This window comes from Ostrea edulis, chromosome 3 (genome assembly GCF_947568905.1).
Source record: "Ostrea edulis chromosome 3, xbOstEdul1.1, whole genome shotgun sequence".
Taxonomy (NCBI): Eukaryota; Metazoa; Mollusca; class Bivalvia; order Ostreida; family Ostreidae; genus Ostrea; species Ostrea edulis.
The window spans coordinates 82,289,203-82,314,842 of record NC_079166.1 but is presented as its reverse complement, the minus strand read 5'-3'; the positions used below and the strand labels follow the sequence as shown (position 1 = coordinate 82,314,842).

The window sequence follows — 25,640 nt, the reverse complement described above, 5'->3', positions numbered from 1 at the left end:
GTAGTATCTCACAGAACTCTTCCTCCTCAGAATCTGAATCAACGGCATATGATGCGTCATGAGATGGTGAAGGAACGCGATAGCACTCAGATTTCTTAACCTTGTATGATGACTGTCGTAACTGATTGCCCACAAATTTTCTTATTTGACACCACTCTCTATCAGTTGACACAACAAGATAACGGTTCCTGGCTTTGGACTTGTTTCTATCACAAAATAGATACACTAAGTCTCTAACCTCAACCGTGGGTGTGGGAGGGTAATTCTAGCAAGGGGCCTTAGACTTCTCACTGCTCGGGTGATTAGCATTGCGAGATAGATGTTTCTGCACTCCCGATCTGATATAGGCAACTGACGGTTGATGAACTGATCTCTCTGAGTTAGCATCTATCGTGCAGATAGTCCACCTTGACGAATAGTACAGTTGACAGACGCGACAGCTAGTGATAACACAAGAGAAGAAACTGCTCGTGCTGTAGGGTCAATTCATTGTATGTGATCACATAGTTCTAGGACTGCACGCTCTGCAATTGGGTTTTTATTGGCATTTTTAAAACGCCCAATTTCAACTGAAATACGGTGGGACTGTAGTATCTTGTCGTTCACAAGAGCCTGAAATCCTGGGGCTGGGTCAGTGCGGATGACTGCGAAGGGTTCATCCATTGGTCTAAGCTCTATGCAGGACTGGATAACTGCAGTACGGAGGGTTTCCGCTTTCTCATCTTCAATGATTCGTGCGGTGGTGTAAGAAGAAATGCATTCACGCATAATAAAGACAAACTGTTTTTATCGCTTCATAACATCAGCAGCAAATAAGCTTCCTATTGTCTCAGGATGATATGATGTTGTTTGTTCAATAATAAAATTTGGAACCTTCTGAAGTGCAGAACACTGTGAGCATGCAGAAGTGATACTGTCAATCGCTTTGTCCATATCCAATGCGAAGATAGTTCACGATAGTTTTCATTTGGTTGGCACTGGAGTGGGCGAGCTGTAAATGAATCGATGTAAGTAGTCCATGGAGTACCGATCGAGGGATTATGATTAACTCTTTAGATGGCACAAATGGATCATTCCGCTTAACTACTAAAAATCCGTCAGAAGCTATAGTAGCGACACTGAGATAACGTTTAATATCTTTGATGTTGGTTGCTTTACGGGAGGGACGTGTACCCTGGCGAAGGTGGGAGCAAGTCCTCCTCAGGTCAGAGCACTCTGGTTGTATTGCTAACCAAGCAGATCTCGTTGTGAATGGTAACTTTGTGGAACCATTTAGAATGTCTGATACGGATGTGTTGCGGACAACAGAGTCCATAGACTGTGCGACAAAGGAACAGATTTGGCAGTTAGGTTCTATGCACTCAGGGGCGTTGCGACTTGAGTGGTCCGAGGGTAGGATGGCTGCCCCAGCAACGTGACGAACAGAAACCTGGTACCTGCTAACTGTTGACAAGAATGTGTACATACGAGGACTGGCAGAAAACTCTCCATGACATAATTTGTCATACGCCATCACACATGGTTTACTGTCTGTGAGAACACAACAGGGTCCTAATGACTGAACCATGTAAGGGCTGTAATGTTTGACAGCAGTCCCGATTGACAACGCTTCTACTTCACATGGATGCCATGATACTTGGTACTTACGTAGTTTGGCACTGGAAAATCCTGCGAGAAGTAGCTTGTTGTCACCTCGTGAGATGTACAGAGTGGCACCAATGCCAGGCTTGCTCAAAGCACTGTCTGTTACTATCCAAAGAATGTCCTTTGGATGTGGTATATGAATAGTTTTGGTAGCCTTCAGGGCTTGTTGGGCTAGGTGAAAAGCATGAATCATATCATCATACCACGAAATGGTGTCTTTGGAGTCTAAGCCTGCAATACACTCCTCCAATGGGGCTAGCAATGACGATGAGCCTGGTATTACTCGAGACAATACTTTATAGGCACCTAGAAGGCTACGCATGGCTTTTACCTTGGAGGGCATTTCACAGTATGCTAGAGTGGCTGTGCGGTGCGGGCTAGCACTAAGGGTTCCTTGTTGCCAAATCCGTCCCAAGATTGTTGTTCTGAGGGGTGTTAAAACTGTCTTTGAGGCTGATAATTTGAGGTTGCATTTGTTCAAGGCTGTAAGAACCCTGGAAAAATTAATTCTCAAGGAGCTGGTCAGGCGTGTCTGCTCCATAATAAATATCATCTGCTAGCTTGACAACTATACCCTCTTCAGGCAGGTCACCCAAAACACGGCATGTAAGCTCTTCTAGAGCTGTCTCAGATTCAGGCATTCCCATAGCTGAGCGGGTGTAGACACGGACGCCTCGGAATGGTGTAACAACTCCACAGTATTTCATGGAGCCTCTGGCAAGAGGGATTGGGTAGAACGCTTTGGTAAGGTCTGTCATGGCAAGGTACTTCCATTGGCCAATTTTCCGCAGAATATAATCAACATTTGGCATCAAGGAGGGTTGCGGCTTGCAGTAACGGGCTACCTCAGAGAAGGCAGTCACAAGTCGGAATCCACCAGATCCTTTCTTAACAAGAAATGAGGGGTTTAAGTACTCAACTGTACTCCCCAGCTCTTCGGGTTTCTTAAATACGCCCATGGCATCAAGTTCATTAAAGTGGGTCTGAAGTAATTATAGTGGATTACGAGAATATTGCAGCAGTCGACCCTTTCTCTGTGGGGGCATGACAGGTCCAATGTTTACCTCAGCCTTAAAGGATCCAGCGTATCCATTATAACCATCTGAGACAGGGCTAAAAACCAAGTCATTCTCTGCAAGAATATCCTTAAAGGCTTGAACAGTCTCTGATGGAAGAACGCCATCAGGATCTACTGTGACTAGTGATGAATATGGTGTTAAATGTCTGGAGTTGCTCTCAGAACTAGCATAGGTATCTGTCGACATACTGGGCACTGGCTCTGTTGATGGAACATAAACCTGCCGGACATCACATAGGTGTTCATGCTTGCGAACTGTTACAGGATCACTGCTAGTATTCTCAATGCGAATCTTGTTCCCAACACTGTGTAAAATGGAAAGGGTAACAAGGGATCCTGGAAGGTGAGGTTCAACGGCAAGTAGACTATCACACTGAAGTACAGATTCTGGAATGTCTACCTCTAGATAGTCCCCTGGTCACATGGTTGTAGAGGCCACTGCACGAAGAGCATGTACTTTGGTGCTGTTTAGGGCAGTTCTGTTAGCAGTGGTAACTGATCCATAAGTGTAAATAGTGTCAATTCCAATCAGTACTTGACGTTTGGATGGTCGAACAGCTATGTCGTTTGCCTCCATAAAAGGAATACCCGCAAGAACATCAACGTCTAGATTCTTGATCACTAGTCCTTCAAAGAAAAATGAGTGGGAATCTCTGGAGAAGCACAATTTTGTTTCACCCACAACCTTTAATGGTGAAGAGCCATCGGCTTGATGAGCTGATTGGTTGGTGGGGCTGACTTTTCCATTCAAGTTAGTCACAGTTGATGCTCTTATCATATTCCCTGTAGCTCCAGAGTCAATTGTGAGACGAACATGAGTGTGTTGAAAGAAAACATCTAGGTACGGTGACTTTCGAATAGACACACGGTTGCTAACTAAACTAACAGTAGGCTCAACATGGGACTCCTCATCAGGGTTATCAATGTCAGAGTCAGTATATTGATCTGCATCAAGGATGCCAAGGATTTGTCTCGTTTTTGCCATGTATCTTCGGTCACTGTCTGGTAGAAAACGGCACTCACTGAGGAAATGAGTACTGGTGCGCTTCGCTTGTTTACATAACAGGCAGGAACGGTTTTGTGATTTCATCGGTGGTCTCTGACTATGTGAAGTACGAATATCCTTATGAGGTTGAGTGAATGTGCGGAATGATCTGGCATCCTCGTTGTTGCGAATTTCCTCAAGAAGTGAGGGGAGAGCCTGAGATATTTCAGGCTTTATTGATGCCAATGTACGCACCCTAAGCTCTGTGTCATAGCGCTGCTTGACAAGTTGAGGCAGTGAGGCCAGCGAAGCCAGGTCAGAACGATGAGGTTCTCAACTGTGGGCGACATTTCCTCATCTTCGTCGATGTTCACGCCATGGTGTGTGATACCACCTTCTCTTTTGAGCAGGTTGTCATCAATGAAGGCTAGAAGTCTTTGATAGAGATCCCCAGGACGCTCATCTTGGCGCAAAGTGATATCATTAAAATCGAGGAAATGGGCGCCGGATGACTGAAAACCAAAGTGTAACCTTATGGACTGCCATATTTGCTCCAAAGAAGTCGAGTTTTTCAATATTACATTGCGGGATATTACAGGACAGTAATTGGCGATCTGGCCAAGCATAATGTCTAGAGTGGCTGACCTTTACTGTGCTGTCCGGCGTTGGTTCTCTGGAATCGGGTCATCGTCATTTACAAAATCCCGATTCGGGTTAGCTTTCGATTTTTTGGCCCATTGTGCGTCATGAGATAAAAATGCAGCAAAGTTTGGATGAAGGGATAATGAGTATATTAAGTTTTGCTTCCAATTCTCGAAGGAATTTACAGATTCAGTTTTGGAAAGACGCCATTGTTTGGGTCCTCTGTGTATGTTTGCCATACTTGTGCCAGGTAAACACGTTGTCGGGTGCGTGTAGAACTACTTACACGAGGATCCTCGTTGTTCACTTCCGGAGACGTAGGGTTGAAGTCGCTGCCATCACGCCACGGTTGGAGAGAGTCCACAACAAACGTGTCACTGAAATACCCTTTATTTCCCCGAACACAGGCAATAAACAAACCAACAAAATGGCGCCAAGCGGGCGAATGAATGCCCGTATTCCGAGCCCGATCATAACTCAGCCAACACAGCTGATAACCGTGTTGGCGCAAGGTTAGTTTCTTAACAAATGTTCACGATACTCAATAAACAAACCAACGACGTGGCCGAGTGGTTAGAGCATCGCGCTGGGTCTCAGTGCCCGAGTGGTTAGAACATCGCGATCAAAACTACGCGGCCTCTCACCTCTGGTCGGCGCGGGTTCGAATCCCACTCGCGCCGGGAAGTGAGAACGTTTTCTTCGGAAGGTCGATGGTCTCTTCCCAGGTACATTGTATTTGGGTTCTCTCTTCCACCAATCAAAAATGGGCGCCACCAGATAACTGAAAATTTTTTGAGTGTGGCGGAATATAGCAAAACAATAAAACGATACTCAATAGAAATAATGCTCCAGTTTGACTTGTTATGTCTTTGTCCAGTTCACGATATTCTCGTGCTCTCTATAGAACGCACCGCTGTAGTTTATTGATTCCCTTGTCTTATATCTATAGAACGCACCGCTGTAACTCTCGTCTGACAGTTTATTGGTTACCTTGTCTTATATCTATAGAACGCACCGCTGTAACGCTCGTCTGACAGTTTATTGGTTACCTTGTCTTATATCTATAGAACGCACCGCTGTAACGCTCGTCTGACAGTTTATTGGTTACCTTGTCTTATATCTATAGAACGCACCGCTGTAACGCTCGTCAGACAGTTTATTGATTTCCTTGTCTTATATCTATAGAACGCACCGCTGTAACGCTCGTCAGATAGTTTATTGGTTACCTTGTCTTATATCTATAGAACGCACCGCTGTAACGCTCGTCAGACGGTTTATTGATTTCCTTGTTTTATATCTATAGAACGCACCCCTGTAACGCTCGTCAGACAGATTATTGATTTCCTTGTCTTATATCTATAGAACGCACCGCGGTAACCCTCGTCAGACAGTTTATTGATTTCCTTGTCTTATATCTACAGAACGCACCGCTGTAACCCTCGTCAGACAGTTTATTGATTTCCTTGTCTTTTATTTATAGAATGCATCTCCATGCGTAAGGTTCTTAATCTAAATCTTAACATATTATACCACGAGTTATATTTTCGAGGTCATAAAATATATATATGATATGTAAACCTTTGTCAAAACAAAATAGAAAAATCGCTAAAACGCATCAAAGATGCGTATGGACAAGCTGCTGTTTGAAGAATTATGCACGCTTGCATTCACGAAGTAAAAACATGCACGTATTTAATATAGTTTATAAGTATGAAGCTTTCAATGTACATGTATTTAGAGTGTTTTAACTTACGTGATGACGTCACGGTAGGTAAACAGTCTTTCCGATTAACTTTTTTATTAGTCCATAGGGCAAGCGAGAGCATAAAAATTGGCAGGTCAAATAAATTTTACTACCCCATATGCTAGCTGTACAATAATGATTCAAAATTTCGAGTTTCTACATTTCAATTGAATATTACAATTTGGATTGCAAGTTTAAGACGGAAGTTCTTGAGCTTTCTTTCAACTTCTAAATTCACGTCTCCAACCATATACTATGATTGATATACTATGAGTTGGTTGTACTCTGCGTTAAAAGCACGACTGTATCCTGCGTAGGAATGGTTGTATCCAAATGACGTTTGTCCATGGTGTTGCAGGAAACTGATGTAGGCCTACATAATTTAACCCGTGTTTACTTTCATGTATAAGGATTTATCATGCTTATTTGTACCATGACAGTTCATGATATGAATGATTTAATACTAAAATACATCATATAACAAATGTAGTACACTTTTCAATTTGAAGGTCAATTTGAATGTTCATATTTAAGATTGGAATCGAAGTTACAAGTGAATATTGAAAAATGTAATGCAATGGTTTTTTAAAATAAAACCACAATGAACAATAGGCCTATGTATGGCTTTTATTATAAACACAACATTGTATATATGACAGTGAAATTTGTATTTACTTCACTTGGATAAATTTATAGCTTTATGAATTTGCATTTAATTTTGATAAAAGTAGATATGATTCAAACTTTATTTCTAAAAATTTCAGAAATATCTTAATCTCTTGAGATGCATTTTTCTTCTCGTTTGGGTCAGCAGTTAAAATAGGCTAGGACTGGTATTCATTTCTTTGACGCATTGGACTGTACTTCCGTGGGTCAGTTGATCAACATGACATAACAAAATAATCATGATAATGCAAACTTTGATAAGTTATGAAAGTTTGACAATTTCATCGCATATTTTGATTAATGCCATACGTATTAAAGAATCCAGACTCGTTTTCCCTGAAATTCAAACAATATTTTACAACACTTTTTGAATTATAACAAAATTAACAATGAAAGTAAAGTGTTGAAATTAATTTACAATCCAGACATCAAAAACGAAAACAAGACCTAGGAATATTCACTGCCTTACAGTTACAGTCTGATTATAGCCACCCCTTCATTACAGTCGCGTCGTCGTACCGAGTGACGGCGGAGGGGGAGGGGGGCTGCTGTTAGCAATCGCGTTCATTCATATTTTGACGACCTTGGTTAACTCTAAAATTAATTTTTAAATGACATCTTAAATATATTTTTGTACCATACTTCGTTTATATATTGATGACTCAAATTTCCCCTGTTCGATTATAGGTCTAGTCTATAAAAGGGGGGGGGGGGTGAGAGTCATAGAATTATAAGATCATTGATGACTGTATCACTAAGGATAGATAAAATTTCAGCATAAAACATTAATGCAGAATATTACAATCTACAGAGCAAATGTTTAACCCACCGTAAATACTTTCTGCAACAAAGTCGTCATCCATCTGTGAAGTCGGACTAAACTGAAGACTGGTGTTTCTAGCGCACGACACTGATTGGAACTTAAAACGATCGTTGTCGCTGTCACATATGATGACAATGAACCAATTGGTTTTTTTTAAAGCTTCATTTCTCGGGAATTCTACCCCCGCTCCCTGTTTGCAGAACAAAAACCTTACACTCTCTCATAAATCTTATGTACACCGGAAGTCAACAAGGACGTCAACGAGTCTTGCGCCAACTATGTTTGAAATAGGGGAAAGAACTGACAAATATTCGCAATTACATTGTTGAAATTCCTACATGTATGTTAATCCAACCTGCGCTTTTGTTTTATTAAAATTATTTTGAGGAATTACTTATTCCTATACCACACAAAACCATCCTATATGGTTATGAAAAATATGTTGTTGTTTTTTCTACTGGAGACAAAAGTAAATAATTTCTATTTTTTCTTATGAGAAAATAATGCTTTTATTATATTATTGATTTACGTAAAATCACAAACTCTTGTAATCCAAGTTTCCTAAAAATCCATATTATAATTGTACTGCTGGAATGCTACACCACAGAAAATTGATGTGGATACGAAGTTGAAGGGTGTGTACAACGCTATTTTGAAATACTCTATTTTGTGTAAACTTTCAGTTGTAGTAGGGAGCAATATGAAAAATGGAACTCCTGCTGGACTCGAAACCCGAAATCTGCATCTCAGCAGTCGACGCTCTAACGTAGAGAGCTACGGAATTAGATTTAAAAGAAACATCTCAATATTGCTGACATTTATAAAAAAAATTCACGTTTTAACGTGTGGATTACTTTAAGGAGTTTGCTCCTTCTGGTATTTTTCTTACTAATAAAAAGAGTGTGTTCGTTATCAAGTTAGATATCATCATCACGTGGTTTCGACTACATTCATAAAGTGGTAACATAATACCCCCCCCCCCCCAATGGTAATTGTGTTTTCCTTTGAATAATTAAAGAAACCGTTTTGAGGGCTTACTTCTTTATTACGCAAGGGGGGGGGGGGGGGGGGGGAGGGATAACCTTAGGCTATCTATGCATGAGACAGTCATGTAACACTCTCATGCAGATTTTCACAGTATCGTAAATGCAGCGCTATTATATAAACGTAATACAAATGTTCGGGAAATGTCATTCAAGTGAGTCTGTTATATGTGGTTCCAGAAACATATTTAGAACATATCTTGACAGTGTTTACAATTCATTAGAATCTTTTAAAATATTTTTGAAACACCAGAAAAATATTTTTTCATATATATATATATATATATATATATATATATATATATATATATATATTATTTTGAAAAATTGTAAAACAGTAATAACACGTTAATTTAAAACAGAACAGAAGCATTGGTCTTCTTTCTTAAACAATTTTATAAAAAAGTGATGTAGATCTAATAAAAAATCTGCTAAGCTTTAAAGTTGTCCGTGTTATTATGATGAGGATACGTGTAATAAGTCGAATCTCTGATATCTGTGTCTGGTGGAGCTTTAATATTTTTTTTTTCTCCAGTCATGTTCTTATTAAAAGTATCATATGAAAAATATGAACAACCTTGTATTACTGTATCATACTACATTTCTAGATCAGTTCTCCTCCCTGTCTGATGACGAGGTGTACGTGTTATTCTGTTTTCTGTGGTCTGACTCCGGTACCCCCGACTTTACTGATACAGACTGTCTGGACATTCTTAATAAGATACGGAAGGAAGTGTACCGTAGGGACAGTGTAACAAGTGAGGAGGCACAGCGGACTCTGGACGGACTGAAGTCACGTGGATTTCTTTGGGATCAGGACGGAGTACACATCACTAAGAAGGCCAAGGAGGAGACCATGTACCGTGTTATAGGACGTGGTATAGAACTTAAGATGACCCTCAATGTGCTGTATTATATGTTTAGTTTATCCAGTTATACTATAGCAGTGAGGTATCTGAGATTACGGGAATACACCAGGAAGTCTGGAGAGAGATGTGTCATTAGTAACGACTCGGACTGTGATTCCTTACTCATACGCCGTCTACAGATGAACATACTGACCCACGTCACCATGAAAGACACGAGTTTCTGTGATGAAGTGTCGCGTTACTGTAAGTATGACGTAAATGAACCGTTTGGTGATCTTCACCCAGCAGTCGTTAGCAATGCTAATTGTAAATCTTTTATTGATTGATTTCAGATGAATGAGATATAAATGATTACATTGTTCTGTAATATCGTCTTGCAGTATAAACAAAGAAATGTACATACAACATGTACAACCAGACACAACGGTGTACATTTATATGGCGTCACGGGATTGATGTTAGGAGATATATTTTATTGTTATCATTCATTTCTAAAAATGTTGAATGTTGTATATGTGTAATTAATCAATACCTGTTTATATATTATTCAGTGAACATCCCTCTAAATAAAGTACGTACGAGTAAGGGTAAACGAAGAGCGTTTTTAGAGGAATTACAGCAGACTGGGGAGTGTGTACAATACAGAGGCGGATCACAGGGCAGTGTACAACACGTCAAGTGGCTCTGGAGATACGACTTTAACGACAGACCTGACATCGTGAGATCCTGTATAGGTCCCCACCCACACTGGGATATTTACATCATCAACAACACGGCTTACAGAAAGCACAGTAAGTCAACAGTAATATTAATGTAAAGAGATCTGTATAGGTCTCCACCCACACTGTGATATTTACATCATCAACAACACAGCTTACAGAAAACACAGTAAGTCAAAAGCAATATTAATGTAAAGATATCTGTATAGGTCTCCACCCACACTGTGATATTTACATCATCAACAACACGGCTTACATAATACATGCATAAGAAAATGCTTCCGCTATGTTTACACAGATGTATATTTTGTGAATTATTACAGTTTTATACATCAATGACAAGGAAAATTTATAAATAATGAGAATAACTTATAAAGAATATAGTTTATACGCATTTCATGAGCAACTAGTTCTAATTGTAACGGGGACCGTTACATATGTTCCCCAAACCTCCCCCAATTAAAAAGTGATGTCCTTGTGAATCTATAGCAAAAAATCAATTTATTTTAGCCTTTAATTACATGTAGTACGTTCAATATGGTCATTTCAGTACCACAAAATGAAAGAAAGCGTTGCACGCGCATACACGCGCACGCGTGTATGATTCCGAAATTTTGTTGATGTCGTTCAACAGGCATGTGTATCATATACCCACAGTGTGAATTTCATAACGTTTCCACCAAATACAAGGAAGTTATATCGTCCAATCAGAATTCAGCACACGTGCATGCACGTGCTGATCAGTAATTCTAACCACAGCAATTTGTAAGGAGTACCAAGACACATCTAAACCATTAATATCAATAGAATTTGATGAAAAACCAAAACGTTATTGTCCTTTAAAAATTGAACATTTAAAAAACGTTGCACGCGCATGCGCGTGTGTGTTGGCATTTTTTGTTACACCAATATATAGATACACATATTGTCTACGTATGCTGTGAATATCATCCCATTCGCTTCATAAACAAGATAGTTACAAACGTTTTAGTATTATCCAATCAAAATGAAGCGCACGTGCATGCGCGTGCAAATTGGTAATTTTGATCATGCAAATCAGTTAAGGGTCTCAATATCTACCTATGATATGAATTTCAAGCCATTTCAATGAACAACAAAAAAGTTAGACTGATTCCAAAGTTAGCGTACAAATTTTGTGATGCGCGTGCACGCGCATGCGTGCGCGTGCTGACAAAATAACTATTATTTTTCATATGTACAAATGATATACTATCATCCTATTTAGGTTTTATATCGCTTCCTTCAATATTCTGATTTTCCATTTTTTGTACCAAAATTGCAATGCATGTGCGTGCGCGTACATGCACGTGCAGACAAAATGACTATCACTATGCACATCTAAAAACGCTATACTATCATCCTGGAAAGTTTCATATCGATCCCTTTTGTAGTTTCTGAGAACACTACCGGACAAAAAAGTACCGGAGAAAAAGAATAATAACTAGATGCGATCTCGTTGCGAGCAACGAGTGGGTCTTCCATCCAATTTTAGATGTGATGAGATAAGAATTTGACAGATTTTCGTTCATAAATAATGATACAGATATATTGTCTAGACGTACAATTTAGCTTCGGTAATGTTTTACAAATATTGATCATTTAATTATAAGTGTTATAAATTAAAGACTCTCTGCCCCTCTAGGCCACTAATTAAAGGGGTCAGCCTTTTTTCGAGAAAAAAGTTAATAATGTTATTTACTGTGATACAAAATCGACTGATCAGGCGAGTCATGTCGCCCGGAGGCCTAAATTTGATATCATTCTAGATATATCTCTCAAAATTGAAACAAAAATTGTTCTACATGTCCTATGGAAATTTTCTTAAGCAAAAAGTTATTGATTGCGACATTTATCAGACTGTTAAGGCGAGTCATAAGGCCCGTGGGCCTTTTTCTTGATATCGTTTGAAAGATCTTGCAAAACTGAACAACTTTTGTTCTACATGTCTTATCAAAAGATTCTCGAGAGAAAAAAATAGTAATTGTGACACTCCTCAAACTGTTCAGGCGAGCCATGAGGCCCGTTCGCCTTTTTCATGATGTTGTTCGAAAGATCTTGCAAAACTGAACAACTTTTGTTCTAGATGTCTTATTAAAAGTTTCTTGACAAAAATGTTATAGATTGCAACAATAACCCAACTGTTCAGGTGAGCCATGAGATCCGCAGGCCTATTTCTTCAGATCGTTAGTTAACGCTTGCGAAACTGAACAACTTTTGTTCTACATTTCTTATCAAAAGTTTCTCCAGAAAAAAGTTATTGATTGTGAAACTAATCAAACTGTTCAGGCGAGCCATGAGGCCCGTTTGCCTCTTTCATGATGTTATTCGAAAAATCTTACAAAACTGAACATCTTTTGTTCTAGATGTCTTATTAAAAGTTTCTTGACAAACATGTTATAGATTGCAACAATAACCCAACTGTTCAGGTGAGCCATGAGACCTGCAGGCCTATTTCTTAACATCATTAGTTAACGCTTGCTAAACTGAACAACTTTTGTTCTACATGTCTTGTCAAAAGTTTCTCGAGAAAAAAGTTATTAATGTTATTAATTGCGATACAAATTCGACTGTTCAGGCGAGCCATGACGCCCGGAGGCCTATTTTTTGACATCATTAGATAGATCTTGGAAAACTGAACAACTTTTATTCTATATGTTTTATCAAAAGTTTCGTGAGAAAAAAGTTAATCATTGTAACAGAAATTCAATGGTTCAGGCGAGCCATGAGGCCCATGGGCCTATTTCTTGATATGACACGAAAGATCTCAATAAACTGTACAACTTTTGTTATATATATCTAAACAAAATATTTACGAGTAAAAAGTTCTGATTTAAAACGTGGAAAAAAATTGGACACTTTTTAAAACTCCATTTTCGACCCCTACCGAGCTTCCATACTAGGCACTTTCGGAAATTTTGAAAACCCAGGTGCACAACTACAACATGTTGTCTAACATCACTGAAAATTTCAGCACTCTAGCTTTTATCGTTTTTGAGTTTTTGTCTGGACAAAATGGTCATCTGAAAATCGATAAAAGGGGGATAACTTCCAACCGGAAGTGATTTTGCAAAAATTGAAACGGCGGTACAAACTTCAAATGGCAACGCATCAATCCTGAAAATTTGAAGCAAATCGATCCAGCCATCTCCGAGAAATCTTCTGCACAAAAATCGGTGAGGAGAAAAAAAAAAGAATAATAATAATAACTAGATGCGATCTCGTTGCGAGCAACGAGTGGGTCTTCCGCCCAATTTTAGATGTGATGAGATAAGAATTTGACTGAGATTTTCGTTCATAAATAATGATACAAATATATTATCTAGACGTACAATTTAGCTTCGGTAATGTTTTACAAATATTGATCATTTAAGTGTTATAAATTAAAGACTCTCTGCCCCTCTCGGCCACTAATTAAAGGAGTCAGCCTTTTTTCGAGAAAAAAGTTAATAATGTTATTTGCTGCGATACAAATTCGACTGATCAGGCGAGTCATGTCGCCCGGAGGCCTATTTTTTTATATCATTCTAAATATATCTCGCAAAACTGAACAAATTTTGATCTACATGTCTTATCAAAATTTTCTTGAGAAAAAAATTATTGATTGCGACATTTATCAGACTGTAAAGGCGAGTCATAAGGCCCGAGGGCCTTTTTCTTGATATCGTTTGAAAGATCTTGCAAAACTGAACAACTTTTGTTCTACATGTCTTATCAAAAGTTTCTCGAGAAAAAAGCTATTGATTGTGACACTAATCAAACTCTTCAGGCGAGCCATGAGGCCCTTTCGCCTTTTTCATGATGTTTTTCGAAAGATCTTGCAAAACTGAACAACTTTTGTTCTAGATGTCTTATTAAAAGTTTCTTGACAAAAATGTTATAGATTGCAACAATAACCCAACTGTTCAGGTGAGCCATGAGATCCGCAGGCTTATTTCTTCAGATCGTTAGTTAACGCTTGCGAAACTGAACAACTTTTGTTCTACATGTCTTATCCAAAGTTTCTCGAGAAAAAAGTTATTGATTGTGAAACTAATCAAACTCTCCAGGCGAGCCATGAAGCCCGTTCGGCTTTTTCATGATGTTGTTCGAAAAATCTTGCAAAACTGAACAACTTTTGTTCTAGATGTCTTATTAAATGTTTTTTGACAAAAATGTTATAGACTGCAACAATAACCCAACTGTTCAGGTGAGCCACGAGACCCGCAGGCCTATTTCTTCAGATCGTTAGTTAACGCTTGCGAAACTGAACAACTTTTGTTCTACATGTCTTGTCAAAAGTTTCTCGCGAAAAAAGTTATTAATGTTATTAATTGTGATACAAATTTGACTGTTCAGGCGAGCCATGATGCCTGGGGGCCTATTTTTTGATATCCTTAGATAGATCTTGCAAAATTGAACAACTTTTATTCTACATGTTTTATCAAAAGTTTCGTGAGAAAAAAGTTAATCATTGTTACAGAAATTCAATAGTTCAGGCGAGCCATGAGGCCCATGGGCCCATTTCTTGATATGACACGAAAGATCTCAATAAACTGTATAACTTTTGTTATATATGTCTAAACAAAATATTTACGAGTAAAAAGTTATGATTTAAAACGTGGAAAAAAATTGGACACTTTTTTAAACTCCATTTTCGACCCCTACCGAGCTTCCATACTAGGCACTTCCGGAAATGTTTAAAACCCAGGTGCACAACTACAACATGTCGTCTAACATCACTGAAAATTTCAGCACTCTAGCTTTTATCGTTTTTGAGTTTTTGTCTGGACAAAATGGTCATCTGAAAATCGATAAAAGGGGGATAACTTCCAACCGGAAGTGATTTTGCAAAAATTGAAACGGCGGTACAAACTTCAAATGGCAACGCATCAATCCTGAAAATTTGAAGCAAATCGATCCAGCCATCTCCGACAAATCTTCTGCACAAAAATCGGTAAGGAGAAAAAAAAAGAATAATAATAATAACTAGATGCGATCTCGTTGCGAGCAACGAGTGGGTCTTCCGTCCAATTTTAGATGAGATGAGATAAGATTTTGACTGAGATTTTCGTTCTGTCTAATCAAAAGATACTCGAGAGAAAAGTTAGGAATTGTGACACTAATCAAACTGTTAAGGTGAGCCATGAGGCCCATTTGCATTTTTCATGATGTTGTCCGAAAGATCTTGCAAAAGTTGTTCAGGATGTCTTATTAAAAGTTTTTTGACAAAAATGTTTTAGATTGCAACAATAACCCAACTGTACAGATGAGCCATGAGTCCCGCAGGCCTATTTCTTAACATTGTTAGTTAACGCTTGCGAAACTGAACAACTTTTGTTCTACATGTCTTATCAAAAGTTTCTCAAGAAAAAAGTTATTGATTGTGACACTAATCAAACTGTTCAGGCGAGCCATGAGGCCCGTTGGCCTTTTTGATGATGTTGTTCGAAAGATCTTGCAAAACTGAACAACTTTTGTTCTAGATGTCTTATTAAAAGTTTCTTGACAAAAATGTTATAGATTGCAATAATAACCCAACTGTTCAGGTGAGCCATGAGACCCGCAGTCCTATTTCTTAACATCGTTAGTTAACGCTTGCGAAACTGAACAACTTTTGTTCTACATGTCTTGTCAAAAGTTTCTCGAGAAAAGAGTTATCAATGTTATTAATTGCGATACAAATTTTACTGTTCAGGCGAGCTATGATGCCCGGGAGCCTTTTTTAAGATATCATTAAATAGATCTCGCAAAACTGAACAACTTTTATTCTACATGTCTTACCAAAAGTTTCGTGAGAAAAAAGTTAATCATTGTAACAGAAATTCAATGGTTCAGGCGAGCCATGAGGCCCATGGGCCTATTTCTTGATATGACACGAAAGATCTCAATAAACTGTACAACTTTTGTTATATATATCTAATCAAAATATTTACGAGTAAAAAGTTATGATTTAAAACGTGGAAAAAAATTGGACACTTTTTTAAACTCCATTTTCAACCCCTACCGAGCTTCCATAATAGGCACTTCCGGAAATTTTGAAAACCCAGGTGCACAACTACAACATGTCGTCTAACATCACTGAAAATTTCAGCACTCTAGCTTTTATCGTTTTTGAGTTTTTGTCTGGACAAAATGGTCATCTGAAAATCGATAAAAGGGGGATAACTACCAACCAGAAGTGATTTTTCAAAAATTGAAACGGCGGTACAAACTTCAAATGGCAACGCATCAATCCTGAAAATTTGAAGCAAATCGATCCAGCCATCTCCGAGAAATCTTCTGCACAAAAATCGGTAAGGAGAAAAAAAAAGAATAATAATAATAACTAGTGATCCTAATTGTTCGCGAACAATTAGAGGGCTTTCCACCTGCAATGATTTAAAAAAAGATATTTAAGAATATTTAAGATGATGTACGAAACTCAAAATGACCAAGAAAATTTAATTAATAATTTTCACGATGACCTTGACCTTTGACTTTGACCTCATTTTGAAGGTCAAAGGTCATCGGTCTTAATGCAAGTGATCCCATATCTCTATCTATATTAATGTAAAATCTATAAGCTTAAAAAATGTTAATAAGGACATTCAGGGGCAATAATTTGTTTAGGGGTTTTCGGTTACTTTCAGGTAGCTTATCAATGCTAAAAATACTTTAAAGACCTTGAAAATGGAAGAAAAAAAAATAATTTTGATGATGACCTTGACCTTTGACCTTGACCTCATTTTGAAGGTCAAAGGTCATCGGTCTTAATGCAAGTGGTCCCATGTCTCTATCTATATTAATATAAAAGTTATAGGCTTAAATAATAATATTGGAGACTTTCAGGGGCAATAACTATGCTTAAGGGTTTTTGTATCCCTTTGATTATTTTTTCTTTGCAATACGGTTTTACTGTGAATTCATTAGCGAAGGTTTCGTGTCTCTATGACTTTCCGTTAAGTAGGAGTAGCGATAACAAGGTTTTCGACGCGAGTCTCCGAAATTCACAGAAGGGTCAAAGTTCAAAGTTGTAATGCATACTATCAATACCAATCAAGAAGTCAATACTTACCCATATAATATTTCAACGCTATCTTAAGCAGGAAAGAGAGTATAAAAAGTGCTATTTTTTCCTCTTTTCTGATGACCTTGACCTTTGACCTTGACCTAATTTTCAAGGTCAAAGGTCACCGATCCTATTCCAGTTGGTCCCATGTCTCTACGACAAACCGTGCTCAACTTCGACATGTTTTACGAATAAATTGCAAAACATAGAGAGTCATTAACTCCCTTTAGGGGACACTGAATCCCTTCATTTTAAATTCTTCGCTTCTACTAATTACCCTCTATGTTTTAGAAAAGGTTTCATCCTCCTATCATTTACGGTTACAAAGTAGAAGCGCTAACAATGATTTCTGCGAAAGGTCAAATAACTCCGTAAGGGGTCAAAGTTCAATTACGCAGGGTGAACTGTATTCGTTTCTCAAGAAGTACTATATGATGGACTATAAAGTTTTTCGATAAGTCTTAAGACGAAGATTTTTTTTGACGGCAGGAAAATAATAATAATAACTAGTGATCCTAATTGTTCGCGAACAATTAGAGGGCTTTCCACCTACAATGATTTAAAGATAGATATTTAAGAATATTTAGGATGATGTACGAAACTCAAAACGACTTAGAAAATTTAATAATTTTCTCAATGATCTTGACCTTTGACCTTGACCTCATTTTGAAGGTCAAAGGTCATCGGTCTTAATCCAAGTGATTCCATGTCTCTATCTATATTAATGTAAAAGCTATAAGCTTAAAAAATGTTAATCAAGACATTCAGGGTCAATAATTTGTTTAGGGGTTTTCGGTTACTTTCGGTTAACTTCTCAATGCTAAAAATACTTTGAAAGACCTTGAAAATGGAAAAAAATTAATTTTGATGATGACCTTGACCTTTGACCTTGACCTCATTTTGAAGGTCAAAGGTCATCGGTCTTAATGCAAGTGGTCCCATGTCTCTATCTCTATTAATACAAAAGTTATAGGCTTAGATAATGATATTGGAGACTTTCAGGGGCAATAACTATGCTTAAGGGTTTTCGTATCCCTTTGATTATTTTTTCTTTGCAAGAGGGTTTTACTGTGAATTCATTAGCGAAGGTTTCGTGTCTCTATGACTTTCTGTTAAGTAGGAGTAGCGATAACAAGGTTTTCGACGCGAGTCTCCGAAATTCACAGAAGGGTCAAAGTTCAAAGTTGTAATGCATACTATCAAAACCAATCAAGAAGTCAATACTTACCCATATAATATTTCAACGCTATCTTAAGCAGGAAAGAGAGTATAAAAAGTGCTATTTTTTCCTCTTTTCTGATGACCTTGACCTTTGACCTTGACCTAATTTTCAAGGTCAAAGGTCACCGATCCTATTCCAGTTGGTCCCATGTCTCTACGACAAACCGTTCTCAAGCTCGACATATTTTACGAATAAATTGCAAAACATAAAGAGGCATTAACTCCCTTTAGGGGACACCGAATCCCTTCATTTTAAATTCTTCCCTTCTACTAATTACCCTCTATGTTTTAGAAAAGGTTTTATCCTTCTATCATTTATGGTTACAAAGTAGAAGTGCTAACAATGATTTCTGCGAAAGGTCCAATAACTCCGTAAGGGGTCAAAGGTCAATTAGGCAGGGTGAACTGTATTCGTTTCTCAGGGAGTACTATATGATGGACTATAAAGTTTTTCGATAAGTCTTAAGACGAAAATTTTTTTTGACGGCAGGAAAATAATAATAAACAGAACAATAACAATAGGACTTTCCACAGAAAGGTGGAAAGCCCTAATAAACAGAACAATAACAATAGGACTTTCCACTGAAAGGTGGAAAGCCCTAATAATAAGAAAAGTGAAAAATCAACAATAGAATAATAGAAGGGTCTTCCGCTGAAGACGGAAGACCCTAACTAGATGCGATCTCGTTGCGAGCAACGAGTGGGTCTTCCATCCAATTTTAGATGTGATGAGATAAGAATTTGACTGGGATTTTCGTTCATAAATAATGATACAAATATATTGTCTAGACGTACAATTTAGCTACGGTAATGTTTTACAAATATTGATCATTTAAGTGCTATAAATTAAAGAATCTCTGCGGTTCTCGGCCACTAGTTAAAGGGGTCAGCCTTTTTTTTCGACAAAAAAGTTAATAATGTTATTTACTGCGATACAAATTCGACTGATCAGGCGAGTCATGTCGCCCGGAGGCCTATTTTTTTAAAATATCATTCTAGATATATCTCGCAAAACTGAACAAATTTTGTTCTACATGTGTTATTAAAATTTTCTTGAGAAAAAAGTTATTTATTGCGACATTTATCAGGCTGTTAAGGCGAGTAATAAGGCCCGTGGGCCTCTTTTTTGATATCATTTGAAAAATCTTGCAAACCTGAACAACTTTTGTTCTACATATCTTATCAAAAGTTTTTCGAGAAAAAAGTTATTGATTGTGACACTAATCAAACTGTTCAGGCGAGCCATGAGGCCTGTTCGCCTTTTTCATGATGTTGTTCGAAAAATCTTGCAAAACTGAACAACTTTTGTTCTAGATGTCTTATTAAAAGTTTCTTGACAAAAATGTTATAGCTTGCAACAATAACCCAACTGTTCAGGTGAGCCATGAGACTCGCAGGCCTATTTCATAACATCGTTAGGTTAACACTTGCGAAACTGAACAACTTTTGTTCTACATGTCTTATAAAAAGTTTCTCCAGAAAAAAGTTATCGATTGTGACACTAAACAAACTCTTCAGGCGAGCCATGAGGCCCGTTGGCCTTTTCTATAATGTTGTTCGAAAGATCTTGCAAATCTGAACAACTTTTGTTCTAGATGTCTTATTAAAAGTTTCTTGACAAAAATGTTATAGATTGCAACAATAACCCAACTGTTCAGGTGAGCCATGAGACCTGCAGGCCTATTTCTTAACATCGTTAGTTAACGCTTGCGAAACTGAACAACTTTTGTTCTACATGTCTTGTCAAAAGTTTCTCGAGAAAAACGTTATTAATGCTATTAATTGTGTTACAAATTCGACTGTTCAGGCGAGCTATGATGCCCGGAGGCCTTTTTGTAAATATCATTAGATAGATCTTGCAAAATTGAACAACTTTTATTCTACATGTCTTATCAAAAGTTTCGTGAGAAAAAAGTTAATCATTGTAACAGAAATTCAATCGTTCAGGCGAGCCATGAGGCCCATGGGCCCATTTTTTGATATGGCACGAAAGATCTCAATAAACTGTACAACTTTTGTTATATATGTCTAAACAAAATATTTACGAGTAAAAAGTTATGATTTAAAACGTGGAAAAAAATTGGACACTTTTTAAAACTCCATTTTCGACCCCTACCGAGCTTCCATACTAGGCACTTCCGGAAATTTTGAAAACCCAGGTGCACAACTACAACATGTCGTCTAACATCACTGAAAATTTCAGCACTCTAGCTTTTATCGTTTTTGAGTTTTTGTCTGGACAAAATGGTCATCTGAAAATCGATAAAAGGGGGATAACTTCCAACCAGAAGTGATTTTTCAAAAATTGAAACGGCGGTACAAACTTCAAATGGCAACGCATCAATCCTGAAAATTTGAAGCAAATCGATCCAGCCATCTCCGAGAAATCTTCTGCACAAAAATCGGTAAGGAGAAAAAAAAAAGAATAATAATAATAATAAGAAGAAAAGTGAAAAATCAACAATAGAATAATAGAAGGGTCTTCCGCTGAAGACGGAAGACCCTAACTAGAAATGATCTCGTTGCGAGCAACGAATAGGTCTTCCGTCCAATTTCTAACGAGATAGGATATTGACTGGGAGAATTCAATTAGTTAAGAACGACTATACATGAAAGAAATAAACATGTATATGTAAGACATGATTTATCAATTATAAAAAAATTCGGTTTTGTTATATTCACTTTCTAGTATCTCAGGAGTTCATAAAACGACTAAAAATTCCAAATGGAAAACGTAGGAACCCACATTAAAAATTTCGATGAAAAATACAGAGTTTTCGAACAACTTCCGGTTTTTAACCACCGACTTCCGGTGGAATGGTATGACTTATTACACTCTAACAAATAATGTTATGAGCATTAGAATTTAAAAAATATGAAAAATTACATATTTTTAAGATACTTCCGGTGGATGACAGAAGAGACTCTCGGCAACAAAATTGAAACACGTATGTCACATTTACAAGTCACCACCTAACATTCCTGAAAGTTTCAAGACCCAATCTTTGATTATTTATGAGAAAACACTTGGAGAAAAAACCCCAGAAATCGTAGACATTTATCGAACCGAAGTGAATTTTGAAAAAAAACAATTCACTATACTCTAAAGATGGATGACGTCATTTACATCTGTATCATATGAAACACTTGATTTATAAGCGAGAGATATGATAGCAAAGAAAGAACAATTTTTGAAAGTTTTTCTTTAAAAACCGGAAGTTATTGTTTAAACTTCCGTTAAGTGTTACATTTTCTGAAACTCCAAAAGACACTTAATTATTCCATGCACATTTTGTTTCAAAAGCATAAAATTGATATTTGACGTTTCTTTTGTTCACTTCCGGTGACGGCCGGAAGTGACGGATGACAATGATGAACCTTATTACAGAGCTACAAGTTACCATCTATCATCCCTAAAAGTTTGAAGACTCAATCTTTATCCGTTTATGAGAAAACGCCCAGACAAAATGTCATTTGAAAAACGGAAATTCGGCGGTAACTTGCGACCGGAAGTGAATTTTGAAATAGTATTAAGGGGTTCTCTTGAGACGGATAATGTCAATAATATCTGTAAATATCGTACAAAAAAGTTGATAAATAAGCGAGATATACGAGGACAAAGAAAGACCATCTTTTCGAAGTTATTCTCTAAAAACCGGAAGTTGCTGGTTAAACTTCCGGTAAGTCTAACATTTTCTAACATGCCAAAAGAGACCTAATTCATCTACCCAAGTTTTGTTTCAAAAGTAAAATTTTGAAATTTGACGTTTCTTTTGTTCACTTCCAGTGACGACCGAAAGTGACGGATGGCAATGATAAACCTTATTACAAAGCTACAAGTCACCATCTAACATCCCTGAAAGTTTGAAGACTCAATCTTTATCCGTTTATGAGAAAACGCCCGGACAAAATGTCATTTGAAAAACGGAACTTCGGCCGTAACTTGCGACCGGAAGTGAATTTTTAAATAGTATTCACAGGTTTTCTTGAGACGGATAATGTCAATAATATCTGTAAATATCGTATAAAAAAGTTGATAAATAAGCGAGATATACGAGGACAAAGAAAGGCCATCTTTTCGAAGTTATTCTCTAAAAACCGGAAGTTGCTGGTTAAACTTCCGGTAAGTCTAACATTTTCTAAAATGCCAAAAGAGACCTCATTCATGTAGGCAAGTTTTGTTTCAAAAGAATAATTTTGAAATTTGACGTTTCTTTTGTTCACTTCCGGTGACGGCCAGAAGTGACGGATGGCAATGATAAACCTTATTACAAAGGTACAAGTCACCATCTAACATCCCTGAAAGTTTGAAGACTCAATCTTTAACCGTTTATGAGAAAACGCCCGGACAAAATGTCAACTGAAAAACGGAAATTCGGCCGTAACTTGCGACCGGAAGTGATTTTTGCAAAACCAAAAAAAAACCCGTTTTAGACAATCCTATTTTATATCTATCCTGAAAATTTCATGAAAATCTATCCAGCAGTTTTTGAGAAATCGCGTGCACAAAATCGGTAAGAAAAAGAACAACACTAATAATAATAACTAGATGCGATCTCGTTGCGAGCAACGAGTGGGTCTTCCGTCCAATTTTAGATGTGATGAGATAAGAATTTGACTGAGATTTTCATTCATAAATAATGATACAAATATATTGTCTAGACGTACAATTTAGCTTCGGTAATGTTTTACAAATATTGATCATTTAAGTGCTATAAATTAAAGAATCTCTGCCGCTCTCGGCCACTAATTAAAGGGATCAGCCTTTTTTTCGACAAAAAAGTTAATAATGTTATTTACTGCGATACAAATTCGAGACTGATCAGGTGAGTCATGCCGCCCGGAGGCCTATTTTCTTTTTTTATATCATTCTAGATATATCTCGCAAAACTGAACAAATTTTGTTCTACATGTCCTATTAAAATTTTCTTGAGAAAAAAGTTATTGATTGCGACATTTATCAGACTGTTAAGGCGAGTCATAAGGCCCGTGGGCCTTTTTCTTGATATCGTTTGAAAAATCTTGCAAAACTGAACAACTTTTGTTCTACATGTCTTATCAAAAGTTTTTCGAGAAAAAAGTTATTGATTGTGACACTAATCAAACTGTTCAGGCGAGCCATGAGGCCCGTTCGCCTTTTTCATGATGTTGTTTGAAACATCTTGCAAAACTGAACAACTTTTGCTCTAGATGTCTCATTTAAAGTTTCTTGACTAAAATGTTATAGATTGCAACAATAACCCAACTGTTCAGGTGAGCCATGAGACCCACAGGCCTTATTCTTCACATCGTTAGTTAACGCTTGCGAATCTGAACAACTTTTGTTCTACATGTCTTATAAAAGTTTCTCGAGAAAAAAGTTATTAATGTTATTAACTGTGATACAAATTCGACTGTTCAGGCGAGCCATGACGCCCGTAGGCCTATTTTTTGATATCATTAGATATATCTTGCAAAACTGAACAACTTTTACTCTACGTGTTTCATCAAAGTTTGGTGAGGAAAAAGTTAATCATTGTAACCGAAACTCAATGGTACAGGCGAGCCATGAGGCCCATTGGCCCATTTCTTGATACGGCACGAAAGATCTCAATAAACTGTACAACTTTTGTTATATATATCTAAACAAAATATTTACGAGTATAAAGTTATGCGACATTTATACCTGTTAAGGTGAGTCTTAAGGCCCGTGGGCCTTTTTCTTGATATCGTTTGAAAGATCTTGCAAAACTGAACAACTTTTGTTCTACATGTCTTATGAAAAGATTCTCGAGAAAAAAGTTAGTAATTGTGACACTGATCAAACTGTTCAGGCGAGCCATGAGGCCCGTTCGCCTTTTTCATGATGTTGTTCGAAAGATCTTGCAAAACTGAACAACTTTTGTTCTAGATGTCTTATTAAAAGTTTCTTGACAAAAATGTTATAGATTGCAACAATAATCCAACTGTTCAGGCGAGCCATGAGACCAGCAGGCCTATTTCTTAACATCGTTAGTTAACGCTTGCGAAACTGAACAACTTTTGTTCTACATGTCTTATCAAAAGTTTCTCGAGAAAAACGTTATCAATGTTATTAATTGCGATACAAATTCGACTGTTCAGGCGAGCCATGACGCCCGGAAGCCTTTTTTAAGATATCTTTAAATAGATCTTGCAAAACTGAACAACTTTTATCCTACATGTCTTACCAAAAGTTTCGTGAGAAAAAAGTTAATCATTGTTACAGAAATTCAATGGTTCAGGCGAGCCATGAGGCCCATGGGCCTATTTCTTGATATGACACGAAAGATCTCAATAAACTGTACAACTTTTGTTATATATATCTAAACAAAATATTTACGAGTAAAAAGTTCTGATTTAAAACGTGGAAAAAAATTGGACACTTTTTTAAACTCCATTTTCGACCCCTACCGAGCTTCCATACTAGGCGCTTCCGGAAATTTTGAAAACCCAGGTGCAGAACTACAACATGTCGTCTAACATCACTGAAAATTTCAGCACTCTAGCTTTTATCGTTTTTGAGTTTTTGTCTGGACAAAATGGTCATCTGAAAATCGATAAAAGGGGGATAACTTCCAACCGGAAGTGATTTTTCAAAAATTGAAACGGCGGTACAAACTTCAAATGGCAACGCATCAATCCTGAAAATTTGAAGCAAATCGATCCAGCCATCTCCGAGAAATCTTCTGCACAAAAATCGGTAAGGAGAAAAAAAAAGAATAATAATAATAATAATAAGAAAAGTGAAAAATCAACAATAGAATAATAGAAGGGTCTTCCGCTGAAGACGGAAGACCCTAATAATAAGAAAAGTGAAAAATCAACAATAGAATAATAGAAGGGTCTTCCGCTGAAGACGGAAGACCCTAATAAGACTAGATTCGATCTCGTTGCGAGCAACGAGTGGGTCTTCCGTCCAAATTTAGATGTGATTAGATAAGAATTTGACTGACATTTTCGTTCATAAATAATGATACAAATATATTGTCTAGACGTACAATTTAGCTTTGGTAATGTTTTACAAATATTGATCATTTAAATGTTATAAATTAAAGACTCTCTCTACCTCTCGGCAACTAATTAAAGGGGTCAGCTTTTTTTCGAGAAAAAAGTTAATAATGTTATTTACTGCGATACAGATTCAACTGAGCAGGCGAG

General features: G+C 37.3%; 1 protein-coding gene across 5 annotated transcripts in view; it reads left to right on the top strand.

The window, feature by feature from the left end:
• Window positions 1-25,640, top strand: part of LOC125677494 (uncharacterized) — a 191,333-nt gene that overhangs the window by 89,761 nt on the left and 75,932 nt on the right. For all 5 annotated transcript variants that reach the window (XM_056159176.1, XM_056159178.1, XM_056159177.1 and 2 more), the window contains 2 exons: window positions 9,234-9,737; window positions 10,046-10,285. In XM_056159176.1, coding sequence (XP_056015151.1) covers window positions 9,234-9,737; window positions 10,046-10,285 — 744 coding nt within the window. The remainder of the gene's footprint in view (window positions 1-9,233; window positions 9,738-10,045; window positions 10,286-25,640) is intronic.